The sequence below is a fragment of the Maniola hyperantus genome, chromosome 26 (genome assembly GCF_902806685.2).
Source record: "Maniola hyperantus chromosome 26, iAphHyp1.2, whole genome shotgun sequence".
NCBI lineage: Eukaryota > Metazoa > Arthropoda > Insecta > Lepidoptera > Nymphalidae > Maniola > Maniola hyperantus.
Window position 1 is genome coordinate 575,019 of NC_048561.1, and position 21,448 is coordinate 596,466.

Here is a 21,448-nt window from a genome sequence, read left to right on the forward strand (position 1 = left end):
CTTTCATGTTTTTTTAAAAGAATATTAACCATGCTATGACTAATATTCTCCTATCTCTTATAACTAATCGTAAAGCTTGTGCTAGGAGTAAGTTAACGCAAAGAGATAGATCTCTGTCGTTGAGACCGACAAAACGTCACATAGGTACGAGTTACAGAGACAACGCCCTACAAAGTCGAAATCTCATTCTAGGGATCGATGTACATTATTTTCTGCCGCGTACCGTACGACAATAGTACAACGGGTGGGGTTTGAACAACCGATCTTTCGGAATTCAGACCGCTCTTCAACCGCCGAGCTACTGGAGCTATTGAGACTCATAATTAAATTGAAAACTCCAACAAAATTATAATAATTAATAATTATCCATACTAATATTTTTTAATAAAAAAAATGTTTAACACAGCCCTAAAGTAGTTTGCAAGTGTGAGAGGGTGCGATATACAATGCACACAGACACGGCCCGGCCGTCGGACGAGATGGTCGTGTGACGTCGCTTCCCGTCCCTCCCTCCCCCGCGCGCTATTACCGCGTACTTTACTTATTTTTGTCAAACCTTACGGCCATATTTGTTTTATTTTATTGTTTTAATTATTACTTTATTAGGCATTGCGTTGTCATACCTTTGCCTGTTATCTCATTAAAGTAATTAAAAAAAAGTTGTGTTGTGTAGATAGGTGCAGTTAAACAATACCGTGTTCGGATTTCGATTTGGTTTTTAAGTGATTACGATTTACAAAATTACAACAAACAAAAATAATAGTTTTCGCAATGTGACTCCATTAATAGACGTGTTGAAATTTTAAATTAGATAATTAAAAAATTAAATGTTATAAATAAAAAACAAAAGGATAATTAAAAAAGTATGTAGTGAGATAAAAAAAGTGTTTTGTTTATTGCGTTTTAAAAATAGAACGTGGAAGCTGTTTACGCGTACAGTCAGTAGTTTTAAAAATAGTGCAATGTGTACAGTGTAGTTACATATCAAAAGATGCATTCGAAATTTAAAATTTCGCCAACCTGAGTGTTTTGTGTTCTGTGCAATCTTTATTGGATTTCTTATCATGGAGAAACCTTCTTATAAGGTAAGGTTCATTTATTATTTTAAAATATATACAACAACAAAAAATGTTCGAAAGATGAAAGTTCGTCAGACTAAACAATACAATAAAATTAACAGATTTCATTAAAAATGCAGTCTCAAGTATTAAATTAATTACCACGATCATAATTTTTTAAATACGATGACGTCATCCATTGTTCTCGAGTCTCCGATCAACGGTATAGGAAATGATTTACATAACTTCTATATGGCTAAGTATATTATTATGTAAACATAAGTACTTAGAAATTACAAAATAAGTAATTTTTTATTTGTCAAGATAAAGAAAGGAATGAATTTGAAAATAGAACGCCAATTTAAAAATATTGTCATTAGTAACTCTACCCCTGCCTCCCGCCCGCCTCCGTCCGCCTTACCTATCAGCAAATTATAGATAGTGATGCGAGACTATTATTTTTTATGATATCGACATTTTGTTTTTAATATTTTCTTACGATTTCGAAACAAGTTTTATTGCAACAGATAGTGGTTGATTGAATTAGTGTTGCGTTGGTGATCGATAAACTTATTTTTATTGATATCGATTTTTGCTATTACAAAATAATTTCCATGGCATAAGTTTGTCTATAGGTAATCTATTTTTTCGTGTAACTGACTTAAAAGGTAAATAAGTATAGTCTGCGACAGGTTGAAATGGCAATTGGGGTATTAGACGTGGGAGGGGGGGGGGTTGGCCCCGCACACCCGCACGTCACCGGTACTGGGTTAGCGCGGGGGTTGTGTGGGTGTGCGGGGTATTGCCTTCCCGATTGCCATCTCGACCTGTCGCGCACTATAGCTACTCGCTGAAATACCTACGTAAGAGGCGCACTCTGCACTTTACGCGGCGCATACGACCTTGTTACCGTGAACAGCTGACAATGAAATCATGATACAACTGAAAACCTAATTCAAGAAGGTCTAAAGCGCCGGACAAAACGCGTTGCTTACGCGTTTCTCCGAGGTTTCTGTGTTATTATTATTATTATTATTATTGATTATTCTTTAGTTTTTAAATTAGTTAATTAATTATAATTATTTCAATTTTCTAAATAAGTAAATAGGTAGGTATTTGTTAAATAACTTAAATTAATTTTCTAAAGTCACAAGTAAAGTCAAAGTACAGTACGCAGCCGAAACTAATGTACATCGGCCTTTAGAATGACATTTCAGCTTTGTAGAGCGTAGTCTCTGTCACTCATATCTATATGACGTTTTGTCGGTCTCAACGACAGGGACAGCGCTCTACAAATCTGCTCTCTCTAAAGGTCGTTGTACCTACATTACTTTCGGCTGCGTACTGTACTTAGTTGTCTGGCATGGGATTAGATGCAAAAAGCCGAATTCAGACTTATGTGCGACTGGATGCATAATAATAATTTTTTTATTGCAACAATGGGGCCGATTCTCTTGTACACCATCCCTAAACTAAATTAACAGCAGGGCGATTGTCTAAAACCTGCATCAATCATTATTACAATCTCAATTGTTCTGATTGGCTGAATTTGTGCGGTTCTTGTTGCAACAATGCACTGTGGCCAATAGTGAGCGAGCATTAACCAATCAGAAATGATTGCGATCGTGACATTGTAGCTGTCAAACAACCGCGGTAGGGCCACAGGTCTAAATCTAGTGCTATCCTTTTCCGCAAGCAACATTATGAAAGGGATAGCAATAGATTTAGACGTGCCATTTTAGTTTAGTTTAGATATTTGTGTACAACGGAATTAGCCACATTGACAATCTCTTAGTGATTGATTTAATTAGTGTTGCGTTAGTATTAATATACTTAATTTAAAAGGTTTTATCGTAATTCATTAATGATTGACTATTAATAAGTACTTACTTAATAGTGTTGTGTCAGTAATCGATAATATCGATTAAATATTTTCTATTCGATCGATATTTTTTATTATTCGATCCCGGGTTATCTCTAACTTTTCGAAGTTATAATGTGTGTTGTGCGAGTGCGCGAATGCCCTTATAGCGTACATTGAAACAAAATTAGAGCGGCTATTTATAAATAGCGCCTCACGCCTCGCGCTAGGGCTTTACTGCAATTTATAGCGCGATTGTCGTAACTGCCATTGTCAACACTACACCTCAACTGTCACACCAGTTTTACCGTTTAAAAAAAACCGGCCAAGTGCGAGTCAGGCTCGCGCAACGAGGGTTCCGTGCTCGGGTATTTTTTTCGACATTTTGCACGATAAATCAAAGCCTGTTATGCATAAACATAAATAAAACTCTGTCTTAGAATGTACAAATAAAGCCCTTTAATATGATCCCACTCGGTATCCTTTGGAAATTGAAAATACTAATTATTTGTCCATGTACACATTTTAATATTTTTTTGTTATGTAACCACAAATTCACGGTTGAGACGGCATTCGGGGTATGAAGTGGGGGGACCCCCGCACAGTCGTCAGCCACGCTCGCCCGCACCGGGTTAGCGCGGGGGCGTGCGGGGCGTTCCCTCCCCGATAGCCATCTCGACCTGTCGCGTTACTCTAGGAGTGAGATCTATAGAGCGCACTCTGACAAACGAGACTGATTTGTGTGAGAGATATATAGCTCTGTCTCGTTTTAACTCTGTCTTTAACTCTAAGCTAAGTCAGAGTGCGCTCTATTGTAAATCTCACCCTAAGTCTTTTTAGGAAAAATAAAAACCGGCCAAGTGCGAGTCAGGCTCGCGCAATGAGGATTCCGTAAATACTACAGTTGTATTTTTTCGACATTTTGCAGGCTAAGTCAAAAACTATGATATATAAAAATAAATAAAATATGATATCATATGATACCCCACTTGATTTAGATCTTCGAGATCTTACTTCGAAATATGAAAATACTAATTATTAGTTCATGACCACAATTTAATTTTTTTTGTGTGATATAACCACAAATTCACGGTTTTCAGATTTTTCCCCAAATGTCAGCTATAAGATCTACCTACCTGCCAAATTTCATGATTCTAGGTCAACGGGAAGTACCCTGTAGGTTTCTTGACAGACAGACAGACAACAAAGTGATCCTATAAGGGTTCCGTTTTTCCTTTTGAGGTACGGAGCCCTAAAAAAGGAAATTCTTTTTCGTGAAGTCGGTCAAAACGCGCCGTGTTTGCGATAAGTAAATAAATAAACAATGAAGCCCAGCTCAAGGAATGCAAAGCATCTTCTTCAAAAGTTTGTATTCGTTGAAGGTCCTGTCAAATTACGTTTTTTGGCCGCCGATTCGAGTTAGCTACTTCTTGTCGAGTTACAAGTCTAAGAGATGATGTTGGATAGAAGCCTTTAGAGCGAGGGTTTGGCTTTGTAGAGTGTTGTGTCTGTCACTCATACCTTTGCCATCATGCGCAAAAAAGCGACATCTCTCCTGCAGCGCTTACGCACCAGCGACAACGGCATCCTAAAAGTAATTGCTGCCAGGCCTGACTGTCCCATACTACACCAATGTATGGCGATAGCTATTGGGTCAGTAAAATAAAATTAATTGTACCTACCCACTAATAAACTAACAATACTAACTTACTATTTAAGGAAAATTGTAACTAACATACTAACAATCTATGGATCTATGAAGGTCTGAAATAAACGTTTATTTATTATTATTATTATTTATTATGTGACGTTTTGTCGTTCTCAACGACAGAGACAACGCTCTACGAAACCGCTATCTAACTCTAAACGTCGATGTAAGTACATTATTTTCTGCCTCGTACTGTATTAGTATATTAGTAAAGGTATTATTTTGCGGAATTCTATGATTGACCGAGCAAAGCGAGGTCTCTAGAGTCTACTTCAGTGACATATCCGTCTGTGCGTCTGTCAGAGCGTTGTAACTTCTCAAACTACTGAACGTAAATAACGGTTTGAAATTTGTGTTGGACTACACAAATTTCAAACCGTTAATTACGTTAATATAAAACCGTTAATTCCCGCGGATGAAGTCGCGGGAATATGTTAGTCAGCAAATAAATAAATGGTTTGATTTGATCATCATCACAATTAACCAATCACCGGCCCATTTACTGATTTTTAGGATTCCGTACTTCAAAAGGAAAAACGGAACCCTTATAGGATCACTTTGTTGTCTGTCTGTCTGTCTGTCCTTCTGTCTGTCAAGAAACCTACAGGGTACTTCCCGTTGACCTAGAATCATGAAATTTGGCAGGTAGGTAGATCTTATAGCTGACATTTGGGGAAAAATCTGAAAACCGTGAATTTAGGGTTAGATCACACAAAAAAGTAAATTGTGGTCATGAACTAATAATTAGTATTTTCAACTTTCGAAGTGAGTGACTATATCAAGTGGGGTATCATATAAAAGGTCTTGTATATTCCTGTATATTCTAAAACAGATTTTTATTTATTTTTATGCATCATAGTTTTTGAATTATCGTGCATAATATCGAAAAATACGACTGTAGTACGGAACCCTCATTGCGCGAGCCTGACTCGCACTTGGCCGGTTTTTCAATTACCTACGACTTGTTTGACCCAGTGGTCCGATATTCTAGCGGATGGCAATATCACCCACAGCTTCTCCCCCAGATTGGAACTTCGCGATGCTCTTTGGCTGCTTTACAATTTAAATGTATGAGAGAGCGTAAAATTTCATTGTCAACCGCAACCTCGCACGGCTCCCTTGAGCTGACACTTAAGGGCGAAAATACTGTTTTCCTTATAAAAACCATTTTTATCACATAATTGAGATTATGTATTAACTATATATATATTTTTTTTTTTTTTTTTTTTTTTTTTTTTTTTAATACAATAAAACTTAAAGCTAGCCTTATCTAATTACTTTATAAATCATGACCGCGTGGAATGGTGCCAAGAATACTGGCTGCATTTCCGCGCTGGACAGCCAGGCTGATCCGCTGCGCAAAAAATGAGCCAGCCCTTCTGTCACCAGTTGAGGCTATTAATCGCGGTGAAATGTCTCGTAAATGTCTTGTATTAACTTGAATTTTCAATTCATTAATAAGGTCTTGGTCAGTACTTAGTAGGTACCTAATAAAATGACGTGATTTTTGTATAGTGGTCGTCAAATATATTATATACAAGATAATATGGTCAGGCGAACAAAATTTTTCACGGTTTTGGAACCAAATAAATCAGCGCCACCTCTTGGATACTAATGAACGACCCGTTTGAAATCCAGACGTCACTGAGGTTGCATTGGTGCTGAAGCACCACTGAGTTGGTGCCATTTTGTTTGTTCAATGGCCCCGTCCATACGATGATATTTAAGTCAATGTGATTTTTATTCATTTTTAAAATAATTAATTATTAATGACGTCACACGGCGTAAACGACAAACATTTTTAAATTTTTAACGTAAAAAATATTTTCCCTCAGAAATTTGTCTATTTTTATGTTAAAAAACCGGCCAAGTGCGGGTCAGTCTCGCGCACCGAGGGTTCCGTAGGTACTACACTCGTATTTTTTCGACATTTTGCACGATAATTCAAAAACTATGATGTATAAAAATAAATAAAAATCTGTTTTAGAACGCACAGGTGAAGACCTTTCATATGATACCCCACTTGATATAGCTATCTTACTTTTGTAGAAAATTGAAAATACTACCTAATTATTAGTTCATGACCACAATTTTTTTTTTTTGTGCGATGTAACCACAAATTCACGGTTTTCAGATTTTTCCCCAAATGTCTACTATAGGTACGTACCTACCTGCCAAATTTCATGATTCTAGGTCAACGGGAAGTACCCTGACAGGTTTCTTGACAGACAGACAGACAGACAGCAAAGTGATCCTATAAGGGTTCCGTTTTTCCTTTTGAGGTACGGAACCTTAAAAAACCCCTTTGGGTACGAAACTCTAAAATCTAAGTTATCGGTAAGCAAGTACTTTCGGTGACTCACTTTAAAATACATGGTATTTTTTTTATCGATAAATTAGTGCATCATAATTGTAATTTCACATCCCTTTTAAGTAATAGGCCATGGTTGTCTTCGAATTGCTGATTTTATTATTTACTTGCTAATAAAAATAAAATAAAATAAAAATCTTTTTTATTCGTATAAACTTTTACAAGTACTTACGAATAGTCGGATGCACCTACCACTGGTTCGGAATGCCTTTCCTAATGCCCGCGACTTCTTTTGCGTGGACTACACAAACTTCGAACCCCTATTTTACCCCCTTAGGGGTTGAATTTTCAAAAATCCTTTCTTAGCGGATGTTTACTTCATAATTGCTATCTGCATGCCAAATTTCAGGCCGATCCGTCCAGTAGTTTGAGCTATGCGTTGATAGATCTGTCTGTCAGTCAGTCACCTTTTCATTTTATATATTTAGACTAACGGATGCCCGCGACTTCGTCCGCGTGGATTTGATCAAATATGGTTCTGCAGTTTAGGCATCAAAGGTTAAACAAACAGACAAACATATTAACTTTCGCATTTCGGATTTGGTTGATTGATTGTGCCATCTGTTTATTAATTATAACACCATATTTGGTTATCGTTGCCCGTTATCACGATTGATACGCGCACTGACAAGTTGATAACATTGTATATATATATATATATATATATGTACTTAATACCGTTTGTACAATTATATTAAAACTATGACCTATGTATATAAACCGGCCAAGTGCGAGTCAGGCTCGCGCAACGAGGGTTCCGTACTACAGTCGTATTTTTTCGACATTTTACATGATAATTCAAAAACTATGATGCATAAAAATAAATAAAAATCTGTTTTAGAATGTACAGGTGAAGACCTTTCATATGATACCCCACTTGATGTATTAATCTTACTTTGAAAGTTGAAATTACTAATATTTAGAATTTTCAATTTTCAAAGTAAGATAACTATATCAAGTGAGGTATCATATGAAAGGTCTTCACCTGTACATTCTAAAACAGATTTTTATTTATATATTTGTATCATGGTTTTTGAATTATCGTGCAAAATGTCGAAAAAATACGACAGTAGTACGGAACCGTCGTTGCGCGAGCCTGACTCGCACTTGGCTGGTTTTTCCTATTAAGGTACGGAATCCTAAAAGTTAGTATATTTAAACTTTGAACACCACTGCGTTAGTATTTCTAAATACGGGTCGTGCATTACAAAGTAGCATGCGCTAGGGTTGGTACTTCAACAAAAAATTATATTTAAGTAAATACTTAATGTACTTAAGTATTTATGTATAGAATAGAATAGAATAGAATAATGTTTATTCGAGGTATATAGGTGGTACATGGTGTAGACAATATCGTCCTGTACAGCAGTGCAACACCTCGAACAGGTAGGCCACTCAGCTTGTGTTGAGACGTCGGGCCCCTCCACACTCAGACACAAACCTCTAGAGCAAATATCTGAGGTACCAGATGCCCCAACGCTGATTTTCAGTGACCGCCTTTTAAATATTTACTTAGATGAGGCCCGTGATTTTGTCCGCGTGGACTTAGATTTCTTTAAATCTAATTGATCTTTGATTTTCCGGGATAAAAAGTAGCCTATGTCCTTCCTCGGGATGCAAGCTATCTCTGTACCAAATTTCACCGAAATCGGTTAAAGAGTTAGAGTTTTAAGTTTAGAGGTTTAGAGCCTCAATAGCTCAACGGGTAAAGGAGTGGACTGAAAACTGAAAGGTCGACGGTTCAAACCCAGCCCGTTGCACTATTGTCGTACCTACTAGCACAAGCTTGACGTTTAGTTGGAGAGGAAAGGGGAATGTTAGTCATGGAATTAACATGGCCAATATTCTTTTTAAAAAAAAACGGATGGGCCGTGATGAGCTAGCAGACAGACACAGACACACTTTGACAGTAATAATATTAGTAGTTATGGAGGATAAAATAACTATTATAGATATTTTTTTTTTAAAGAATATTAGCCATGTTAAATGACTAATACTCCACTTTCCTCTCCAACTAAGCGTCAAGCTTGTACTAGGAGTAGGTACGACAATAGTGCAACGAGCGGGGTTTGAACCGTCGACCTTTCGGTTTTCAGTCCACTCCTTTACCGGTTGAGCTATTGAGGCTCTGATTTAAGTACTTATGTGTAGAAAATGTACATAATATTATCAACTTTGTAAACCACAACAACAGTATCACTTTAGTATGACGGGCTTCAAATTACTAAGCAATAGATTGCGTTCAGGGTTGTCACTCTTCAAAAATATTTATAACTAGCTTATGCTCGCGACTTCGTCCGCGTGGACTACACAAATTTCAAACCCCTCTTTCACCCTCTGAGAAGTTGAATTTTCAAAAATCCTTTCTTAGCGGATGCTTATGTCATAATAGCTATCTGCATGCCAAATTTCAGCCCGATCCGTCCAGTAGTTTGAGCTGTGCGTTGATAGATCAGTCAGTCAGTCAATCAGTCACCTTTTCCTTTTATATATTTAAGACTAGCTTATGCTCGCGACTTCGTCCGCGTGGACTACAGAGTTTCAAACCCCTATTTCACCCCGTTAGGAGTTGAATTTTCAAAAATCCTTTCTTAGCGGATGCCTACGTCATAATAGCTATCTGCATGCCAAATTTCAGCCCGATCCGTCCAGTAGTTTGAGCTGTGCGTTGATAGATCAGTCAGTCAGTCAGTCAGTCAGTCAGTCAGTCACCTTTTCCTTTTATATATATAGATAAAATGTATGAAAATGAGGAATCATCGAACCTGTACTAACTTGGCTCAGAGCAATCCTACAACTTTGGTGCTATTGCTCTAAATGACTAGTTCTAATAATAAGTACCAATTTTTGTTGTTGGCCGGCACTTTCAGAAAGGGCCCAAAAATGTATGGAGCCAGAATGATCTCCTTACAGAAATTAGCTAAAATAAGGAACGAGGCTACTTTTTATTCTAGAAAATCGAAGGGTTCCCACGGGATTAAAAAAATCAAAACTTTCGCGTATGAAGTCGCGGACATCATCTAGAATAATTAATAAATAGGAAAAGGGCAAAAGATAGGAAAAGCTAATATTGTTTCATCATCATTATCATCAACCGATAGACGTCCACTGCTGGACCTATGTCCAGCGACTCGTCTGATGTCGTCCGTCCACCTAGTGGGGGGTCTTCCAACACTGCGTCTTCCGATGCGAGGTCGCCATTCCAGCACCTTGGGACCCCAACGTCTATAGATTTTACGAACTATGTACCCTGCCCATTGCCACTAATATTGTTTAGCTAAACTAAATGAAGTAAATTAAACTAATTATTTAACAACTTTGTCAACCTCTGTCCCACTATCACTAAATACGGGTCTTGCATTACTGACTTTGTGCTCAGGGCTGGCACTGTCTAAAAATGTTTTTCTTTTTTAACCGACTTGGAAAAGGAGGTTATGTATTCGATTCGTATGTATGTATGTATTTCCGCGATTATCTCAAAGATAATGGATCGATTTTGACGTACTTAGGAAGGTTGTAGTACTTATATTATACTTAACTGGCCTATACTAGCCACCGGCCCCGGCTTCGCACGGGTAGCTTATTACAATTTTCGTAGAAATCTCTAATTTAAAAAATTATATAGCCTATTTCACTCAGGAATAGTGTAGCTTTCTACTGGTGAAAGAATTTTCAAAATCGGTTCAGTAGTGTGTGCCGAAGAGCTTTTCGACCTGGTTCCTCCTTCACCTATCTACTATCGTACCGCAAGGCATCGCCAAGGTCTGCACCCGTACGTAGTCGAAATTCCACGGATACGTACGAAGCGATTTGCTGCCTCATTTCTAATTCGAACCGCAAAGATTTGGAACACCCATCCAGCATCAGTTTTCCCCTCCAATTATAATATGGGTACCTTCTTTCAGGCATAAATAAAAAAGAATAAAATCAAGAGTGAATAGGCATCTTCTAGACAAGCGCGCTCCATCTTGGGCTGCATCATCACTTGCCACCAGATCTGCAGCCAAGCGCTAGACAATAAATTAAAAAAAATTGTTCCTGAGATTACCGCCTACAAACAAACCCACAAACTTCAATTCGCGATCACCATTTAGATTCTAAGCGATACTCGATAGTAAAATTAAAATTTTTGCCAACCCTAGCTTTTTATCGTGTTAGCTATCCCTTAAAAAGCGAGACGGAAATACTAAGCACCTGTGTCAGAGCGAGATAGCTGTATGACCCTTATTATCAACCTGTATTCTGATTTGAACGTTATGTCTTTGTTATTAAGAACATTATTGTATGGCTAGTAACTTAAAGAAATCTTTGCCAGACGAAATTTAAATAATTTAAATCATACGTGTACTGTTATATTAGATAACTAGCTTACGCTCGCGACTTCGTCCGCGTGGACTACACAAATTTCAAACCCCTATTTCACCCCCTTAAGGATTGAATTTTCAAAAATCCTTTCTTAGCGGATGCCTACGTCATAATAGCAATCTGCATGCCAAATTTCAGCCCGATCCGTCCAGTAGTTTGAGCTGTGCGTTGATAGATCAGTCAGTCAGTCACCTTTTTGTTTTATATATTTAGAAGTCTGTTAAAAATTAAAATTAAACTAAAAACATTATAGGGTTAGTTAGTTAGGATGTTTTTGTCAAGAAAGACATCGCATTTGAACCGGTATGGTAGTGTAAGGGTGTCCGCACACTGAGTAGGCGGTAAACTAAGCAGCACGGTCGTATTTTTTCGACATTTTGCACGATAAATTAAAAACTATGATGTATAAAAACAAATAAAAATCTGTTTTAGAATGCACAGGTGAAGCCCTTTCATATGATACCCCACATGATATAGTTATCTAACTTTAAAAGTTAAAAATACTAATTAATACCGCTTCCAGGTTAGACCGCTTCCATCTTTGACTGCATCGTCATAATCATAATCATAATCATTTATTTATTTTGCTCAGATATGGTAGGTACATGTAAATTATTTCATAGGGTCTTATAAAAACCGACTTCGTTACACAAACACTAAAAATTAAAAAATAATTTAATTTATTACCGATTATATTATGTATACAAGAGTTAATATAGTTCCATAATAATACTTTTTGGTGCCGGTGCCAATTAGCTTTAGCTGCGCGAATCGTCTAGACTTCATATTTTTATGGGACTCCACAATGGCACCTCATTGGCACCGACCCCAAAAAATATTATTATGGAACTATATTAACTCTTGTATACATAATATAATCGGTAATAAATTAAATTATTTTTCAATTTTTAGTGTTTGTGTAACGAAGTCGGTTTTTATTTTTTTTGTAAAAAAATTTTATTTCACAATTTTTAGTGGCCCCATGGAATTATGCTATGACTGGTTAAAAATCTACTGTTTACTAAGCTATTACACTGATCGCGAGCAATTTACTCTTATCCGTTGAGGAGTTCCAGTATCTATCTTCGAAGATGTTCATCAGATCTTCACCAAATTGAAATGGGACCAACTTTGAAGTATACCCTTTCAAACAAAAAAAGAATTTTCAAAATCGGTCCAGGCGTTTTCGAGTAATCGGGGAACATACATAAAAAATAAAAAAAATAAAAATAAAAAAAAAAGATTCCGACGAATTGAGAACCTCCTCCTTTTTTTAAAGTCGGTTAAAAAGTTAGGTAATCAGTTACATATCCTGCCAAGCATGGCGTGCAAAATTATTTCTAAATTATCTTCATAAATTATCTAATTTCATTAATATTGTTATGTCATCACTCATCATTTAAATGTTTTTAATAATTCATCACTTACCACCAGGTGAGATTGCAGTCGTGGGCTAACTTGCATCTGATTAAAAAAATGCTTTTTGAAGTGTGTGGTTATACCCTTACAATATGTCGGCCTGAGTCGCGCAGCTCCGGCCTGTTTCAATTTTATACTTATTGATTCGGCACTCGTCCTACCGGTAGCGACAGCAACAAAAACGCCACAAAACTTTTTACTTTTACTGTAATTTTTTCAAATAAAAATACCTACAAATTTCTTTATTGCGAATCTGGGTAAACAGTTGAGATGTTACGAAAACAAAAAGGTACAGCCAAATTCTGCCTATTAGCATGCAATATGGTTATGATATACCTAACAACGTGTACATCGTTTTGATAAAATTAGTCACATCAAATACTTAGGGTGAGATCTATAGAGCGCACTCTGACTTAGCTTAGACTTGAGACAGAGCTATATCTCTCACATAAATCTGTCTCGTTTTAACTCAGTCTTAAGTCTGAGCTAAGTCAAAGTGCGCTCTATAGATCTCAGCCTCAGTCTCAGAGAAAGAAAAATAATAAAGGTTAGGTAATAAAGGTCTTTTGGCGGTTTCTTACAGTTGTTTGGCGGTTTATGGCGGATATATAGGTTATCTCTAAAAAAAGTGGGGGTCTCCACTTTTTTTATGTTGTAAGGACGAAAGTTTGTAAAAAATGTTTTAATTTATATAAATACTAGATGATGCCCGCGACTTCGCCCGCGTGGATTTAGGATTTTTAAAACCCCTTGGTATTTCCAGCATAAAAAGTTGCCTATGCCAATTTTCAGGACGCAAGGAACCTTTGTATCAAATTTCATATAAATCGGCTTAGCGGATAGGTACGCCTTTGAAAATTCCGTGGGAACTCTTTGATTTTCTGGGATAAAAAGTAGCCTATGTCCTTCCCTGGCATGTAAGCTAACCCTGTACAAAATTTCATCAAAATCGGTTAAACTGATGGACCGTGAAAAGCTAGCAGACAGACAGACAAACAGACACACTTTCGCATTTATAAACCACAAAGCAAAATAGTTATGAATTTATTTTGCTGACGGTACCGCTCGCCGTGAAAAGGCAACATCCGGCTTCGAGATTGTCATTGCGTTCAACGTTTCGAACTCTGTCGTTTAATAGTTAACCGTTTATGAGAAATTGATTAGTGCAGTCCCAACTTCCCACTGCTGGGCAAACTATATGACCACTATAATTAGGTACTTAATTATGGGGAATGCTGTTTTTTAGGGTTCCGTACCTCAAAAGGAAAAACGTAACCCTGTCTCTCTGTCCGTCTGTCCGTCGTGTTCAGACACGACGGACAGACGGACAGAGAGACAGGACAAGACAAGAAAACCTATAGAGTACGTACTTCCCGTTGACCGAGAATCATGAATGTTGGTAGGTAAGGAAGGTCTTATAAAACACTAGCGACCCGCCCCGGCTTCGCATGGGGGGTAATGATACTAATGTGGTGTCATTGCCTCGGAAACTCTCAAATGAGAGGATTTTTTTCAACCTAATTCACATTACTTCAATTTCTCTAAGGATCTCTAATTTTTTGTGAATTAAACTATAGCTATAAACCTTCCTCTTGAATCACTCTATCTAATGGTGAAAACCGCATTAAAATCATACATACATACAGACGCGGGAAGCGACTTTATTTTATACTACGTAGAGAAGTAAAGGAATAAATCCGAAAACCGAGGATTTGTGGTTACACGATCATAAAAAAATTATTAAAATGTGTTTAAATGAACAAGGAACAACTAATTAATATTTTCAAGTTTCAAAGTAAGATTACCACACCAAGTGAGTGGGGTATATAATATGAATGAGATACCTGACACCTGTATATTATTCTAAAACAGATTTTTATGCATAATAGTTTTTGATTCATCGTGCAAAATGTCGTAAAAATATGACTGTAGTACGGAACCCTCGGTGCGTGAGTCCAACTCGCACTTGGCCGTTTTTTTGAAACAATTACATGATACATAAGGTACTAGACGATGCCCGCGACTTCGTACGCGTGGATTTAGGTTTTTAAAATTCCTGTGGGAACCCTTAAATTTTCCGGGATAAAAAGTAGCCTATGTCCTTCCCCGGGTTGCAGGCTACCTCTGTACCAAATTTCGTCAAAATCGGTTGAACGGTTGAGCCGTGAAAAGCTAGTAGACAGACAGACAGACACACTTTCGCATTTATAATATTAGTATGGAGTATGGATTTAATTTTGTTTGCTAACGCTACACCACAAAATGGCCGCATCCGGCGTCGCGTCGCGTGCTCGTCGATTTACTCTAAACTAAATAAGTTTCATTTTATTGTCCTCCACCATACTTAGATATACAAGCTCACCCCGCCTGGCTCCGCTCGCGTGTCTGGTTCCTCTGGTACTGCAAATGTTCATGTAAAAATATTTAATAAACTACCCCCAGGATTACGGGTATTACCCCTCCAACGATTTAAGAAGGATCTTTAGATAAATGTTTTTATTCAATCAATAAAATGTTGGCACAGTAGGTTAAGTTGACTCTTATAATATATATATAGAATTAAACTTGACTTAGATTGTAAAATAATTAAAATTTAATGAATTTAACTATGCTAATAATTATTATTAGAATTTTATTAATTGTGTTATAATAGAAAAAAATTTGCATGCCAGAAATGGCCGACATTGATTCTTACTTACCTTAAAAATTAACTACCATTGTGACATGTATTCTAGCAAAATAAAGGGTTTATGATTTATGATTTATGGGCGGCGGTAATCACTGAACATCAGATGACCCGCCTGCACGTTTGCTCCCCATTTTTATTATTAAAAAAAAACTTTTGAATCATCTTTTATGATTTTTTCTTCAGTAATTTCACGGGTGAAATTTCACTGGCAATGATTTCGCAGTCGCATTTCATATGATCTTTCGCATAACACCTGTAATATGTTCCATCACACTAATATTATAAAGGCGAAAATTTGTATGTGTGTGTATGTTTGTTATTCCTTCACGCAAAAACTACTGGGCGGATTTGGCTGAAATTTGGAATGGAGATACAATATACCCTGGATTAAGACATAGGCTACTTTTTATCCCGGAAAATCAAAAAGTTCCCGCGGGATTTTGAAAAACGTAAATCCACGCGGACGAAGTCGCGGGCATCAGCTAGTTCTTAAATATAAATAGATAATAATTATTAGAAAGAAAGAAAGAAAAGACGTTTATTTACACAAATTGTGCCACACATCACAACTAATACTAAGGTAAGAGCTGGTTATTCCGGCGCTTCTTCCACCTGAGAACAAGCAAAAGAATTATTATTATTGTTACAGTTGGTCGGAACGCCGTGCGGTCAACACGGACAATACACGTTCTACAAGGCGATCCGACTGACAGGCCCCCGGGAGAGGATATACGCCATCGGGGACTTCTTCTTCGTCAGGATATGGCAGGACTCCGAGCTGGTTTCCATTGGTGAGTCGACGATTATACGCTCGCTGCGCTCATTCTTATTTTCGATACGTATTTCCGACTCTAAAATAAGTTTCAGCGTGAAACATGGACAAACTAATGTCTATTTATATCTTTTACTAGCTTATTCCCGCGACTTGGTCCGCGTGGACTATACAAATTTCAAACCCCTATTTTACCTATAGGTTGAATTTTCCAAAATCCTTTCTTAGCGGATGTCTACGTCATAATAGCTTCTTCTTCTTCGTTCTGGGCTGGTTTCCGCACTTAAACGTTTCCGTCTGTTGTGCGTGTCATAATAGCTATCTGTATGCCAAATTTCAGCTCGATCCGTCCAGTAGTTTGAGCTGTGCGTTGATAGATCACTTAGTCTAGATATAAGCAGTGGCGTGCACAGGATTTCAAGCCAGGGTATGCATTTAGGTATGAACTTATTTTCCGGCAGGTTTTAATGAAAAATAAGCATTGATTTTTTACAACGCGGGTAAGCAGTGCGTTTATGCCTCTATGAGCTGCACGCCACTGGATATAAGCCCCGCAAATTGCTATTGCGCTGGAACCATGTCTCATTAACATCGAAATGACATCATTTTGACGTCAGCCGAAATAAAAATATACCATCTGGATCGGCAACGTGTAAATAGTCACTGATCCTGGGTGCGTGTGCGAAATTAATTATAATAATTATACTGCAATAGTATGGAATTAGTGGCAATGGTATGTGCAACAAAAAACCTAGAAAAAACAAAATAATGCCTAAAACAGATATATACAAAGAAGAAATCACAATCACTGACCTGTTCTTATGAAATTCTCCAGGACTCCTTGAATCAGCCTTAGGGATGCGCGAGAGCGTTTCTAGATTTTCGTGCTGGTACCAATGCAAGGCCATAGGTGGCCTGCGCGCGAGCGGATGTTAGCGTGTCGTTTTTCAGACTGCGTTTTTTTTTACATATGGCGAAGTTGACAGGTGCTCCTTTGACGAGAGCGTGTGTGCGCGCGATTTGCCGCGATGCAACACCTATATAGCGTCATCTAGGGAGCTATGAATGAATTAGCTAAGGAAAACGGTACAATGATTCTTTCCAGTAATAAATGTATCTAAATATATAAAAGGAAAAGGTGACTGACTGACTGACTGACTGACTGACTGACTGACTGACTGATCTATCAACGCACAGCTCAAACTACTGGACGGATCGGGCTGAAATTTGGCATGCAGATAGCTATTATGACGTAGGCGTCCGCTAAGAAAGGATTTTGGAAAATTCAACCCCTAAGGGGGTGAAATAGGGGTTTGAAATTTGTGTAGTCCACGCGGACGAAGTCGCGAGCATAAGCTAGTTAAACAATATTTTGCGTAATAATTTCCAGGTTTCTTATTGCACAACCACCATCAGCTCGAAACTTCAGTCTAGTGCTGACGTCACTCAAATGGCGGCCACGCGCATGCCCAGCCAAGCAGAGCTGCAGCAGATCCGCTAGTCTAACCTGTGTTCTTGTTTCTACCAGGTGAACTACAACTCCTGTGGACGGACCGAGTCTCCGACCAGACCCTGGTGTCCGTGAGGCTGTACTGCCTCCCCGAGAACACGCCAGACGGCAGGGGCTTACATGGAGAGGTCAGTGATCTTACTTGTGCTCAGTGGCGTGCACAGGGTTTGAAGCCAGGGTAGGCATTAGTTAGGTAGGAACCTGTTTACTGGCAGGCTATAATGAAAAATAAGCATTAGGCTATTACAACTGGGGTAAGCAGTGCATTTATGCCTCTATGACCTGCACGCCACTGCTTGTGCTACTTACATGGTGACTTCGGCCGAGGTTAGGAATCAGCGGGGATGGAAATGATTACGACTTCGAAATATTTTTCATTTGATGTAATTATTTTTTCTTTAATTTCACCTGTGAAATTTCACAGGCAACCTATTTTTGTTTGTCATTGCCGCCATATTGATTTTGTGATGTCGTCACAGGACATTCGAAGCGCTCAGACAAACCTAAACCCCTAATTTACCGAACCCTAATGAATGAGCGAGTTAAATCCAAGCTTTCTTATCATTTACATAGCAAAATACATTTAACAGTAAGTATCTAAAATCTCATGATCATGATCAACCCCTCGCCGCGGGCTCACTACAGAGCACGGACCTCCTCTCAGAGTGAGAAGGTTTTGGCCATAGTCTACCACGCTGGCCATGTGCGGATTGGCAGACTTCACACACCTTTGAGAACATTATGGAGAACTCTCAGGCATGCAGGTTTCCTCACGATGTTGTCCTTCACCGTTACAGCAAGTGATATTTTATTTCTTAAAACGCACATAACTCCGAAAAGTTAGAGGTGCGTGCCCGGGATCGAACCCCCGACCTCCGATTAGAAGGCGGACGTCCTAACCACTAGGCTATCACAGCTTATATCTGCTATCTAAAATCTAAATAATTGATAAGAAGTAAAAACGTAAAAACCTCAAAAATCCAACAGTTTCTACGAAGTGTGCCGTCTCGCTCCCGCGTGTAGCGCCGTCTCCCTCTAATCCCTATTTGGTAACGCCAACTATTTCATGGATGAAATTACTGCTGACGTGTGGTACAAGGTATGAGATGTGGCGATTCTAATGGCGATTTCTCGAATAAATTGGGTATTTGCATTGACTTATATATTACTTGACTTCGTATGAACAGGGCCATTGAACAAACAAAATGGCACCGACTCAGTGGTGCTTTGTCACCAATGCAACCTCAGTGACGTCTCAATTTCAAACGGGTCGTTCATTAGTATCTAAGAGGTGGCGCTGATTTATTTGGTTCTAAAGCCGTGAAAATTTTTGTTTTCTTGACTATATCTTGTCATTTATATCGATGGGTATTTCACTACATCAAAAATAAATTATTTCCCAGTGACTATTAAATAGAGGGTGTTCCAAAATACGGAAATCCACGCCCTTTATTAGTTTTAAGTAAATAACCATTTTAAATTATACGTATAAAAAGTCGTAAAGTAGCATTATGATGCGACGTCACATTCCAATATTTCATAGAATATCGCATACTAAGTGCGCGTTTTAACGTTTGATAAAAAGTTGCTGATTTGACTAGCTGTCAAATACCGTATTGAAGACGCACGTTGAAAACAAAAATGACCCTATCCGATTTTTTTTTGATTTTCCTTCAGACACATCAAAGCCGAGCAACTGATTCAACAGTTTTTTTTAATAAAAATTGCGAGCAAACGAGCAGGCGAATTACCTGATGTTACAGGAATTTTTTGGCTATTTAAAGACTTGGAGATTGACACAGGCTGCTCCCTCCAATTTTAATTTGGGTACCTTCAAGCCAAGACTGAATAGACATCTTCTAGGCAAGCACGCTCTATCTTAGGCTGCATTATCTCTTGTCTGCCCCCCAATTGTGTAAGAAAAACGTATTAAGGAATCGTCAAAAATTCCTCCCTTTGATTGGCTGTGAAAAAATGTAAACAGCGAATCAACCAAAGGGCAGAATTTTATGACCATTACGATAACGATGAATACGTTTTCTATACTCAATCGAGGATCTGATTGCAGTCAAGCGTGTTGGCAACACCAACAAAATTTAATCTATAAGATTTTGTCAGTCAGTTCGACATAAATTCTCAATTCACTCTCTTACATTTTGACCGCTGCATTGTCAACACGCATCTCTCGCTTTGCTGGAATAAAATAGTGTGTGCCACATATAATCCTCGAGTTTTCCTTCACCTCGAAGCACCTAAAACAATCAAACCAGTGCCTAAACACCACATCAAAGCGCTAGTCCATAAATTAAAAAAAAAAATCTTATACCTAATTAGAAGAAAAAATAAAAACACAGGGTGGAAGTATTTATTCCACACTTGCACCAAACGCTAATACCATTCCGACTCGATCAAACCGAACTGTATCTTATTTCCACGCTACAAGGTTGAATATTAAGTGATGGGTCCGTCAAGTAATTGTGTAGTACGTTATGGGATTGTGTAGTGCGCCCGTGACGTTGTGATACTTTGTGTTTAGCTGGTTTTTGTTCTAAGGACCAAAAGTTGCAATATGTAAGTAGTTTTTTTTGGATAGTTAGTCAATTTATTTTATCTTCTTCTAAATACATTTAAAAAAAATGTGCCTGACTGACTGACTGATCTATCAACGCACAGCTCAAACTACTGGACGGATCGGGCTGAAATTTGACATGCAGACAGCTATCATGACGTAGTCATCCGCTAAAAAAGGATTTTGAAAATTCAACACCTAAGGGGGTTTGAAATTTGTGTAGTTCACGCGAACGACGTCGCGAGCATAAGCTAGTTTTGGCAATACACAGTCAATAATGAAAATTACATAATGATGTAGTTACAATAATATAACATTGTTATGGAAAAACAGTGATCAGCGAATTGTCAAAAACAATTGACCATCAAAAAGTGTACAGTGGTAGTGCCATTTGAAATCCAAGTCTGAGTGCCGTAGAAGTAGATAATAAGTACATCAAAAATACTATATATAGTCGATACCCCGATTGCTATCTCGATGCCCCGCTATGTATAGTCCTATATCGACTATGGCGTATAGCGGGGCATCCCCCTTTGCCAGGGTATCAGGGGGACGGGGGAAATATTATGTTATTTTAAGAATAACATAATATTTCTCTTCTATTTTTGTAATTTAACTGTGATCTTAATTCTTACCTGGTGGTTAGTGATGATACAGTCTTAGATGGAAGTGGGCTATCCTGTAGTTTGGGGTATGGGAGTGTTTTTTACTCAGAAAGTCTAATATCCTAGTTAATAATTTATATTTAATACTAGATGATGCCCGGCATCAAGCAAGCTGTGATAGCCTAGTGGTTAGGACGTCCGCCTTCTAATCGGAGGTCGGGGGTTCGATCCCGGGCACGCACCTCTAACTTTTCCGAGTTATGTGCGTTTTAATGAATTAAATATCACTTGCTTTAACGGTGAAGGAAAACATCGTGAGGAAACCTGCATGCCTTAGAGTTCTCCATAATGGTCTCAAAAGTGTGTGAAGTCTACCAATCCGCACATGGCCAGCGTGGTAGACTATGGCCAAAACCCTTCTTACTCTGAGAGGAGACCCGTGCTCTGTAGTGAGCCGGTTATGGGTTGATCATGATGATGATGATGCCCGGCATGCACTGCAGTACAACTCACACATCACC

The 21,448-nt window shown here is 38.1% G+C and overlaps 1 protein-coding gene across 2 annotated transcripts in view; it reads left to right on the top strand.

The window, feature by feature from the left end:
• The first annotated feature begins 474 nt into the window (after nucleotides 1–474).
• Nucleotides 475–21,448, top strand: part of LOC117994139 (AT-rich interactive domain-containing protein 5B-like) — a 102,324-nt gene continuing 81,350 nt past the window's right edge. For both annotated transcript variants that reach the window (XM_034982024.2, XM_069507441.1), the window contains exons 1-3: nucleotides 475–1,085; nucleotides 16,121–16,262; nucleotides 17,772–17,881. In XM_034982024.2, coding sequence (XP_034837915.1) covers nucleotides 1,065–1,085; nucleotides 16,121–16,262; nucleotides 17,772–17,881 — 273 coding nt within the window. In that variant the 5' untranslated portion in view covers nucleotides 475–1,064. The remainder of the gene's footprint in view (nucleotides 1,086–16,120; nucleotides 16,263–17,771; nucleotides 17,882–21,448) is intronic.